Source organism: Cebus imitator, unplaced genomic scaffold, assembly GCF_001604975.1.
Source record: "Cebus imitator isolate Cc_AM_T3 unplaced genomic scaffold, Cebus_imitator-1.0 Scaffold50, whole genome shotgun sequence".
NCBI lineage: Eukaryota > Metazoa > Chordata > Mammalia > Primates > Cebidae > Cebus > Cebus imitator.
The window spans coordinates 2,501,108-2,512,866 of record NW_016107365.1 but is presented as its reverse complement, the minus strand read 5'-3'; the positions used below and the strand labels follow the sequence as shown (position 1 = coordinate 2,512,866).

The following is an 11,759-nucleotide window of genomic DNA, read 5'->3' as shown; positions in this document are numbered from 1 at the left end:
TTTTTTTGAGATGGATTTTTGCTTGTCGCCCAGGCTGGAGTACAATGGCACAATCTTGGCTCACTGCAACCTCTACCTCCCAGGTTCAAGTGATTCTCCTGCCTCAGTCTCCCAAGCAACTGGGATTACAGGTGTGAGCCACCACGGCCAGCTAATTTTTTTTGTATTTTTAGTAGAAACGGGGATGTACCACGTCAGTCAGGCTGGTCTAGAATTCCTGACTTCAGGTGATCAATCTGCCTCTGCCTCCTGAAGTGCTGGCATTACAAGCGTGAGCCACCAGACCCTGCCAGGAACTCTTAATAAAAGCATTTGACTTTTTAAACTGACTTTCATTTAACCAACCTGGGTAGATTAACAGGCGCTTTCCAGGTCCTTGTAAAATTTAGCTGCTTAAGCCCATGGTATACTAAAGGCTGCCCATTAGTAGGCTACTCTAGAGCGTGGTTATTACTGCTTCCATTGGTTGGTCAATGTGTTAACCAATAGCCAGTTGGGTGTGTTTCCAAATAGATTTATACATTACTATAATTGAGCATGTTAATTCAGTGTTACATAAACTAAGAGAAAGTTGTATTGCCCCTGAAAATAAGCTGAACACTCTGAAAAGACTAAAAAGTTGCTGCTGTATTACTAAGGCAACTATTTAAAAACAAGGGAGAAAACAGTAAAAAATCTAGACTCCTATACACTTAGGTTTTTCATAAACAATCAAAAAGTGTTTCTTTACATGTGAAAGTGAAACAAGAAATTACATCCCATGTGTTAAACTAGGCAGAAAATAAGAACTCCAGGCTGGGGTGCCATGGCTCAGGCCTGTAATCGCAGCACTTTGGGAGGCTGAGGTGGACTGGGAGGCTGAGGTGGACGGATCACCTGAGGTCAGGAGTTTTAGACCAGCCTGGTCAACGTGGTGAAACCCCATCTCTACTAAAAAATGCAAAAATTAGCCGGGCATGGTGGTAGGTGCCTGTAATCCCAGCTACTCAGAAGGCCATGGCAGGAGAATTGCTTTAACCTGGGAGGTGAAGGTTGCAGCGAGTCGAGAATGTACTCCAGCCTGGGCAACAGTCTGTCTCAAAAAACAAAAACAAACAAAAAAAAACACCTCTTATCTGCATGCTCAGGAAAAAGTAGTGTCTGCAAATTAATATCACTTATTGATGCCCCATTTTAACCAACTCTGATTTGGATAAGTTTGATTAGGCTCTCCTCTTATCCAGGGGTTACCAGTTTTACTGGATGAGAGCTTTTACCATGATCACATCATTTAAAGCATTTAAAGGCAATGAAAGGATTCCCCCCATCACAAATTTACATGAAACAGATAAAAATTCCTAACAAAATAATCTGTCATCTCTAAAAATGACCCAGTTACAAAGTAAGCAAAACTGTTGTAATATAACTTACCAACAGTGGCTCTTATCAAAGGAGAGGAGTCACCAATATTATTTAAACATTCACTTTTAATAAAGTCTGTTACACCATTTGGGAAGTTCTGAAAGTGTGCTTTCACATTATTCTTCAAGATGAGACCACTCAATGACCTTGTGGGTTCATCTGTAATAAAATAACAATAGTATTGAGTTTTAAAGTAGTTTTCATTTCAAAATGTGCCAATAACAGTAATTAAAAAAAATTTATATTCAAAAGTTGATTGACATTCAAACTTGCTCTAACCAGGTAAAATAATTATAACTGATTAACAAAAGATTAGCTCTATGATTTATAGTTGAGGGTTTTTCAACCTTGGCACTACTGACACTGTGACAACAGTTTGACATACTGACACTTCTTTGTTGCGGGGTGCTGTCCTGTACATTTTAAGATGTTAAGTAGAATCATTAGCCATAGATGCCAGCAGCATCCCTCCAAGTTGTGGCAGCCAAAAATGTTTCCAGATAATGTCAAATGTCTTCTTGGGGGGGGGGGGCAGGTAAAACTGCCTTTGGTTGAGAACCACTGATTTAGTTTGAGTTAATTTAGTTTATATACATGACCACTGCCTGATATAAACATCATTATAGGGCTGGAAGTATTAGTCACTAAAAATATCCTATTTTTGAGGCCAGGCGTGGTGGCTCACGCCTGTAATCAAGCACTTTGGAGGCCAAGGCGGGCGGATCACCTGAAGTAGGGAGTTCAAGACCAGCCTGACCGACATGGTAAAACCCCGTCTTAAAAAAAAAAAAAAAAATTTTTTTTTTTTTTTTTTAAGGGCTGGGCATGGTGGCTCATGCCTGTAATCTTAGCACTTTGGGAGGCCACGAATTTGAGACCAGACTGGCCAACATGGTGAAACCCCATCTCTACTAAAAAGCCCCAAATTAGCGAGGCATGGTGGTATGTGCCTGTAATCCCAGCTACTTGGGAGGCAGAGGCAGAACTGATTGAACCCAGAAGGCAGAGGCTGCAAAGTGGAGAAGCCAAGATTATGCCACTGCACTCTAGCCTAGGCGACAGATTGAGACTGTCTCAAAAACAAAAAAATGAAAAAAAAAAATCATTTTCTTCCTCCAGTGTCAAAAAAATATTCTACTGAAAAATTAAGTGGACAAAGAATATATTAGATCATCTTCAGATAACAAATATAATTAATTTATATCATGTTTTTCCTTTGCCCCCTGAACTTAAAAGCAAAAAAAAAAAAAAACCCTCCAAAAACATTTTAAAAGAGTTTACTTAAAGTAAGTTTAATCTATACATATTATTTACAAACTTTCAAAAAGGAACTTAATACTAGCAGAGCATAACCGATGGGTTTACCAATTTGCATCAACACCAACAATATTAGCAATAGTTAACATCTTCAAAATGCTTATGATGTATTACACACTGCTAAGTGTTTTCCAAGTGGCACTGCATTTAATCCTTTCAACTTCATGAGGCAAGGATCATTCACCCCATTGCACAAGTGAAGAAACTAAGGACTTTGATTCATTCTTCAGTATTTTTTTCCTCTCAAACGGCTACAAGATGAAGAGCTGATGTGTTAAACAGATTATGTTATTGAAACACCATTGTTTTACCTGTCTTATTAAAAAACAATACACCCCAAGTTTGTTTTAGTTACTATGATATTCCCAAACTCTGGCACTGAAATCCTCAAGAGTGAAACACACGTAGAGGGAAAAAGAGCAGTTTCTCTGCACACAAACTCCATTCAGGTCATCACACTTAAAAACTACTTTCCATTTTCAATTACAACCCATTCCAAAGAGTAATTTAAAACAAAACATACTTTTAAATTGTCTTAAAAGTTAAAAACAGCCGTGAAATAAATGAAGTCAGATACTTCTTCAAGCAATAAACTTGTCTTAAATTATCTGTTAATAATTCAGCCACGTAATTATTTTATATGGCATGACTTTGTTTATAAGAAATACAATATAGTTTTTACCATAAAGGTTATAAGATTAAGAGTTTTAATAAACCACAACATGAGGTGAAACAATTCAAAACTAAAAGTATATACTTTCTTAAAGTCCATTTTAAAAATTCAACAACTAACCATTTCCTTTTTTAAAAAAATTAAGACAACTTCAGTAGAACCTCAATTTGTTCACTTGTAAAATGAGAGAATTAGACCAGCTGATCTGAGGTCTCTTACAAATCTAAAGTTTTACTCAGTGAAGATTATCAAATAAGCATTTTCATTTAAGATGTTACTTGTATTGCTGCTTTAATATGAATGGCCATGATACAAATATTTTTTTTTAATGGAAAACTACATGCAGCAAACCTGTGTCCCAATCTTCCCAAGGGAAAAAAAAAAAAATGCATAAACACAAGAAGAAATAACAAGTGTTATACCAATGTAAAACTACTGCATCCTCAGAGAAACTGCATAATGAACAGAAAAAATACATTTTAGGGCCAAGATAATCTGAATAAAATCCTTTCCAACATTTTACGGTTTTGTAATTAATGTCCTTGTGGAGGCAATGGCTTCCAAACTCTCTTGCCATTACTGAACAAATTGTGTGTTTGTGTGTTTTTTTTTTTAAGTACTTCTGAAGTATCCTTTTTTTTTTCAAAGAACACTTCTCAAAGAGGGAGTCTAATTGTTTTCTTCTCTCTTTAGTACAAAGGTTATAAAATATCCTTTTTTTTTTTTTGGAGACAGGACCACCCAGGATGGAGCTGCAGTGGCATGATCACAGCTTACCGCAGCTCTGACCTCCTGGGCTCAGGTGATCCTCCTACCTCAGCCTCCTGAGTAGCAGGGACCACAGGTGTGTGCCACCATGCCAACTAATTTTTTTTTTTAGTTTCACCATTCACTATGTTGCTGATCTTGAACTTCTTGCCTGAAGCAATCTTCCTGCCTCGGCCTCTTGAAGGGCTGGAATTACAGTTGTGAGCCACCCTGCCTGGCCTGAAGTATCCTTATATCCCAAGAAAGCTTTGCTCAAGAGTATAATATTATAACAATCGTAATAATTGAAATGTAGGATGAGAACATGAAAGTAGACAGCTTCGTGAAAATAAATTTAAAAATTTCAAATAAAACAATTACAGATTAGAAAAATTCACTTATAAATACCTTCTTTAAAAGAAACAGATTAATCACAAACTGTCAGAAAAATTTCTACATTAAAAAGTATCACAAATATATTTGTCAAACTAAGAATATTAATTGCTTAAGAATTCCTAGTTTCTTAAAATCTAGAGTTCTCAATTTTCTATTGTGTCCTTCACTCACAAATTAAAATCCCCCAAATTAACTACAAAATAAACTGAAAATAATTCAAAAGAAATCACTCTGTGTATGAATTATAAAAATCTGAATACAAAATCAGTGAGATTTTACTATACATTAACACCATTAACCTGTCAGAAATTAGAGCTGAAACTTTACAGATAGTCTAGTTGTCTAAAACATGTTATTCCCCAATTCCAAGTGCAGTGATTTTATTAATTGCACCATAGCTTCTAAAACACTAATCACTGTCAGTTGCTCCATAAATATTTAATTGACTTCTATGTGTCTACAATCTTTCAGGATGGGAATACTCAAATAAGGCTATGAAAAACACCTCTCACTACAACATAAACTTCTTGAGGGCAGTCTGTTTTGTTCACTTTTCTCTCCTGAGCCTGCAAATTGCATGGCAAAGAGACGGTACTCCATAAATATTTATGAAATAATGTCTAGTGGGATACAAGACATATTATTAGAAATAATCAAATGACCATGTCATTTAAAAATCAGACTATTCAGGCTTTAAACTACTATAGAAATCATTTAAATTTAAAATTAAGAGTCATGAAAAGTTTCATGTATACTGTTAGAATTTTTAAAAGTTACAAAAGACTACTTTTGAATAAAATGATCCCACTTTTTGCTAAATTTAAGAACATTATGTGACCATATAAGAGCACAGAAGGATATATAATTCAAGAGATCAACAATAATTATCTCCGGAAGACGGGATAGGTAATTTTTCACTTTGATTAGATGACCTTTCAATTTTTTCTACAATAAACATACATATATTCAGTTATTAAATCTAACATTCAATCTTTGTATTACACAACCTTTGTTATATCCATCTGTAAGCATGGAAGCAAAACATTAAAGTAAACCTTGCAACAAGTTTTTCTTTTGCAAAGAATTAAGTACCTTATTATACAAACACCCAATTAAAAATGAATGCTGGCTGGGCACAGTGGCTCACGCCTGTAATCACAGCACTTTGGGAGGCTGAGGCAGGCGGATCACCTAAGGCCAGGAGTTCGAGACTAGCCTGGCCAACAAGGAGAAACCCTGTCTTTACTAGAAAAATAAAAAATAAAAAAATAAATAATTAACTGGACATGGTGAACGCCTGTAACCCCAGCTACTTGGGAGGCTCAGACATGAGAATCACCTGAAACCAGGAGGCAGATGTTGTGGTAAGCCAAGATCGAGCCTGGGTGACAGAATGATACTGTCTGTATATACATAAAAAAAGGAACGCTTATTATGCATGTAAATATTGAGCAGTAGTAACTAAGACTGTTCATCCCACATCTATAAAGCACATGGTTACGACAAAATGAAATCCTGTGAAATAAATAATTCTCAGTACATTTAAACAGGTCTTAAAGAAACTTTTGAATAGCTATCAATACAAATCCTACTTACCTTCAGATTTTAATTTTGTAAGAACAAAAATCAAGTAGTTGTTAAAGTCTGGATATTGATTAAGTTGTTCCAGTTTCTAGAACAAACAGTAGTTAAGGAAACTTCTCTGTGTAATCTCAAGAAGAATTAAGCATTCTTAGTCTAAAAATTAAGGGTCTCTGGTGATATTTTCAGTCCTGCTTTTTTTTTTTTTTAAACTAAGAATAAAGACATCTTAGTAAATCTATCAACATGCTACTTCAAAAACACACTAGTGCTTGCTAAACCTCTTAGCTGCTTTACGGCTGATATGTATCAATTATGCGCAATACAACAAAGTTCCAGCTTCAGCGTGCTCAATATAGCAAAAAATATTCAAAAAATTTCCTAGATTTCAACTTTAAACCGCTCTAAACAGAAAGGTATTTAAGCATAAAACGACAAAAATAAAGGCATTCCAAATGGAAACAAGTCTCTCAGAGTTGAAGATCATTTAGAGAAATTAACTTTATAGAATGAGTTAACTTAAAAGAAAAAAAAAGATACTTTTATCAGACTCATTTGTTCTTTAGCATCCAAAAAGATAAAGTGCCATTTATGCACAAGGCTATATATATATATCTTATTATAAAGTCAGCATTATGAGATTATTGCACTACAGCTGTAGAACTGTTTCCCCCCACCCCCTAAATTTAACATTTCCAGTGACACCAATTTGCAGGTATTTCATTGCTGCTGGGAGGCAGCTGTGACAAAATGCTCTGTTACATCTTTCTTCAAGTCCTGACTCCCAACCCCTAATAAGCTTCTCAATTGTATTTTACTACACACAAAGATTAAAATGCTTTTTACCCAACAAACCTAAATTTCTGATTGAACCCATGAATCAAACTGTAGGACTTTATTAGCTATTTATTACACACTTGAAAACCCTCAATGTTTAGGGGTCAGAATGTAAACGAACCAGCAAAATATTCTCTAGTAAAATTCCAAGGTGTAACTACTTTCTCCAACCAAGACAGTAATTCTTGTTGTAGTGAATGGCCAAGATTAACAGCATGCTGATATGCCAATGAATTTTTCAAAGCTATTTCCTGATAAGGTTTGCCTTCTTAAAACCTGAGCTACATCTCATTATGCTCATATACTGGTCTTTCAAAAAGTACTTAAAAGCCTGTACAAAACAATAATTCAATATATTCTCTTCTTAGGAGAGACAAAAGAATAAGGCACTCTGAAAACAGCAGTGCATAGTTTTAGCTAAAGTAGTTTTCCTCTCACAGTAATAGAAATTTGTTCTTACTCAGATGACATACTAAGTTCCATGCACACAGAATAAACTGTAAATTGACTACTGGCCCAAGCACAGTACTCAGCATTAATAAGGTGCCTAATAAACACAGACAAAAACAAGAAATTATGATTTATGTTGCCACGGAATAACTACAATGCGGATTGGGCTTAGCTAATTTAAGAAACTAGTAATTGTATCATATAATGCCCGCAATTAATCAAATATCAATTTCTATCATCCCTACAACTATGACAACACAAATTAAGAATGAGCCATAGCAGGGTTTACAAGATATGAATTGCAATACACTCCAAAACTGTTCTTTCCTCAGAACTAGAAGTATCCAAACAAAACGGCTTTAAGAAATCCAAGCAGATATAAATCATTATCCCCTCCACTAAGTATTATATTAACCAAGAAAATAAGTACACATTTCGTCATCTACTGAAGGTTTTAACTTACAGCAATGCAGTACTTCTTCGAATCCCTCGGGATAAGTAACTTCATCTTTACAGATATATAGATGTTTTGAATTTAAATAAACTTAAACATGAAGAGCTTACCGAACTCCACAATAAGTAATTTTGCTGCTTATTGACAATAGAAATCAAGAGGCTTTTCTGCAAAAAATAGTAGACTTAACTTCTTTACGCTTAAAAGATCCGGGGTTAAAAGGTTAGTCATGATATAATGAGTAAATGTTTCCTTTACTGGATCCAATAAGAGCTCTCCATTTGAGCACGGTTTAGGGCACAACAGCAAGCATACATAGTAGAGTTTTGGTTCTCTTCACCTTTTCGGTCTCTAAAATCCCAGCAACAGGATTACTACATCAGCACACTCGGTAAAGACCTAGATAGCTGTGCAGTCAGCCTTGAGCCAAAGCTTTAAAAAGAAAATCTAACTTGGGTGCCAGGGAGCTCGCAACAGGTGTTAACACCAGTAACCTCAGGGTGAGGCACGGAGACCCCTTTCCCCGACCTGTAGGTACCCAGCCCTTTTAGGGCAAGGATCTGGAAAAACACCCAGGACCCACACAGCTGCAGTTCAAACCCCGCGCCAGCTCCACCCATTTCTGGCCAGTCAGGCGGCGTGCTCCGCCGCGCACAGAGCGCCCTCCACCCGGCCTCCCGCTCGGCTCGCCGCCCCCACCCGCGGGGCGCATTGTGTGGGCCCGGGCCCGCTCCCGCCCGCCTGCCAGCTCTCTACCCCCGCAGCAGGTCAGCGGCGGGCGGGGACGTGGCGGCCCGGCCCGGCCCGCGCACATGTCGTGCGATCCCAGGCGGCGGCCGGGGGCCTCCGCCTCCCGCGGGCCGGAAGCCGGTGGCCTCGGCGGCGTGAGCCCCACGCGGCGGCGCCCCCGGCCCAGGCATCAGGGCTGCGTTCGCCAGTCGCCCGGTAGGGGTAGCGGCGGCTTGCCCAGCGCGCAGACCAAGGGAGGAGGCCCGGCTCGGAGGGCGGGGGAGGGGCAGAGGCGGGGGCGACGGGAGCCCCCAGCCACCGGGAGCTGGGCCGCGGCGCGAGGCGAGCTGCGCTGGTGGCGGCCAGGCCTAGGAAAGGATACTTGTTGCACGGTTCTCTGGATGGTGGTGTCTGGGGACTGGGACTCCTTCAACAGCTGCAGGATTTGCTGAAGTCCTTGCTCGTCAGGTTTCCACTCATACTCCATCTTGGTTTGCTGCAAATAAAGCCAGACACAGGAAGAGACGGAGCAAATGTTACTCCCGGTGCACAGGCCCGGAGGCTTCCCGAGCGCAGCGGACCTGTTCTCCCCGTCACCACAACCCTGGCGATCCCCAGACGCCTTCGACCTGCCTGGGGTGCCCCGAAGGAAGTCTCAGACGGTGAAACCCGGTGGAACTGCTCTTGGCAGCCCGGCCGCCAACGTCTGCTGCTGTTGCTGCTGCCGCCGCGGCCGCCGAGCGCAAGGAGCCGACCAGACTGAGTCACCGCGAATTTGCAATCTGGCCCCAAGATCCGCTCACGGGAGCCCCCTGGGTCCTAGTGCTACGCAGTTTTCTCCAACCCAACCCATCTCTAATTCCATCAGGAAGATTACTACATACTGATTTAAGGGCTAATAAAAAGTCAAGCCCTTATCAAAACACCCGAGGAACACCTGGAGAGATCTGTTTTGGGTATATTATTTTACAAAATATGGTGAATTAACGCAAAATAACTGAAATCAGGTTACAAAAAGTTGTTATTTTCCCTGACAGTTCACTAATAGTGAGAAGCAATCAAAATGTTTACATTTCAGTTTGATATATAAAGCACTAAAAATATTTAGTCTAAAATATTGATGCAGTCACAACCCACACCTCGAAAACCATTAAATGCAACATTTGCAGAACTTGACTAAAAAAAATTGCATTCCTGCATAAACTTCAATTTTTGAACTCCTATTAAGTGAAATAACTTCCATCATGAAGTAACTACATTCACAAGTAAGGACTTTGGGTCGAAGGAAATACAAGAAAAATAATGTAATTTTACAACTGCATAGTGTTTAATTCCATTAGAGTATTTTCACATACTACATTTTCTCATTTGATTCTCATTACAACCTAGTGAGGTATTATTTGCCTCCATGTGGCAACTAAGGTGAAAAAATATCTGAGCAATCTACCACACTTAATCAGTGAAGACTAAGACACGAATATAGGTTTTTAAAGCCACTATGAGTTGCATCTGCTACAGTCAACTGAAGCTATCATATCATTGAAATTTTCGTTAAAACTAAATGCTTAAACAAAAACAACAAAATGTAAGTGCCAAGCATGACTTATTTGTAAAAACCAAACAGTTTGATGGAGGAGAGAATTTTAACATGAAAAGTCCCTTACTTGTAGGGGTTTAAAAAAATGACTACCTTTTCACCTAATTAGTTTTTTCTTTCTTTTTTAAAATGTCTCTTCCTCTCTCCTTCACTCTTATTTTTCTGTTTAATATCCTGTAATCTGACTTTGCTCACGAAGTTCTGATGACTTCATAAATAACCCAATCTAATGAACTGTTCTTAAACAAAAAACCCCAAAACAAAAACCATCACCATCTGGACATAAAATATATTAATACTGTAGTGTTTTTATTCTAGTCTTCATTCTATGTATTTTTATGCACATTATATTTTATAATAGGATTGTCCTTTTTCTTGCCTTCATGTATCATTAAATATTTATTGAAAATACTTCAATAAAAATGTTAATAGTATTCCATTGTACCACTATGCCATCATTTATTTTTATACACTTTTATTTGATACACTATAGACATAAAATTGTACAAATGATAGGTATATAATCCATAGATGGATTTTTACAAAGTGAACCCATCTGTGTAACCAATACCCACCTCAAGATAGAGATCATTGAGTATGAAGAGGTTTCTTTTGTGTCCAATCCCAGCCAGCAACCCTTCCCAGAGTAATCCCTAATATAATTTCTATCACTATAGATTTCTCCCCTTCCCTCTCTTAATTTCAGAAACTTTAAAAAAACTACAAATATTATAATAAATAAAACAACATGGTTGTGTAAGACAAGTTAATTCAATCCTATCTCCAGGCTCCCGAGAGGATCTGTTTTAATAGTTTGATGTGAACCTTTCTACATTCTAATCTCATATATATATTTTCCTCTTATTTTAGATCATCCTCCATACTACACTAATATTAACTCTACAACTTTTTTTACACATAATAAGACATGGCCTTAATTCCAGGCCAATACATGCAAATTTAACTCATCTTTTAATAGATGCACATTGGTCTTGAGAATGGATAGGGCATAATTTTTTCCAACGATCTCCTGTTTGGCTTCCAGATTGCTTCTACTTTTTTGCTGCTACCAACAATCCAGTAAAAAAATTCTTGTACCAATGTCCGTACATAATACTGGCAACCCGGTGGGGTTATTAGGCCAAAAAGTATGTGAATTTAAAAATTTTAAACAGTTATTACCAGATTACGTTCCAAAAAGTTATGCAATTCACACATGCCAACAATATGAATGTTTCCTGTATCTCCACCAGCACATTCTTTTAATTTTTATTACGCTAACCAATGACAATTTAATTTCCCCTGATACTAGTGGGGGTGGGGAACCTAAAAGTCTGAGCCTTAGTAATATTAGAGTTGGAGCTGCTACAGGCATACCCTACCTGCTGAGGTGACATTCAGATAGCCCACTTAACCCCCTAACTGCCCTTTTAAACAAGAAACTAAAGCAAGGAACTAATAGCAGTCAAGTCTGAAAGGCATCTTCATTATTACACCCATCCTGAGGATGGCTGCACCATAATATCAGGCCAATAGCATGCTTCCTTCTTTATTTCTATTGTCAAATAAATAGGGTT

At 38.0% G+C, this 11,759-nt stretch overlaps 1 protein-coding gene across 6 annotated transcripts in view; it reads right to left on the bottom strand.

The window, feature by feature from the left end:
• The window catches only part of TNPO1 (transportin 1), a 99,775-nt gene that overhangs the window by 56,434 nt on the left and 31,582 nt on the right, over positions 1 to 11,759 (bottom strand). For 3 of the 6 annotated variants that reach the window (XR_005200088.1, XM_017527614.2, XM_017527616.2), the window contains exons 2-4: positions 8,968 to 9,081; positions 6,131 to 6,206; positions 1,411 to 1,560 (exon numbers count right to left, since the gene is read on the bottom strand). Coding sequence is in view for 5 of the 6 variants with exons in the window: in XM_017527614.2 (XP_017383103.1) it covers positions 1,411 to 1,560; positions 6,131 to 6,206; positions 8,968 to 9,081 (340 nt within the window). In the remaining variant the exon portion in view is untranslated. Of the gene's footprint in view, positions 1 to 1,410; positions 1,561 to 6,130; positions 6,207 to 8,967; positions 9,082 to 9,214; positions 9,369 to 11,759 lie in introns of those variants that run through there. The other 3 variants (XM_017527615.2, XM_017527617.2, XM_037738163.1) reach the window with 3 other exon arrangements.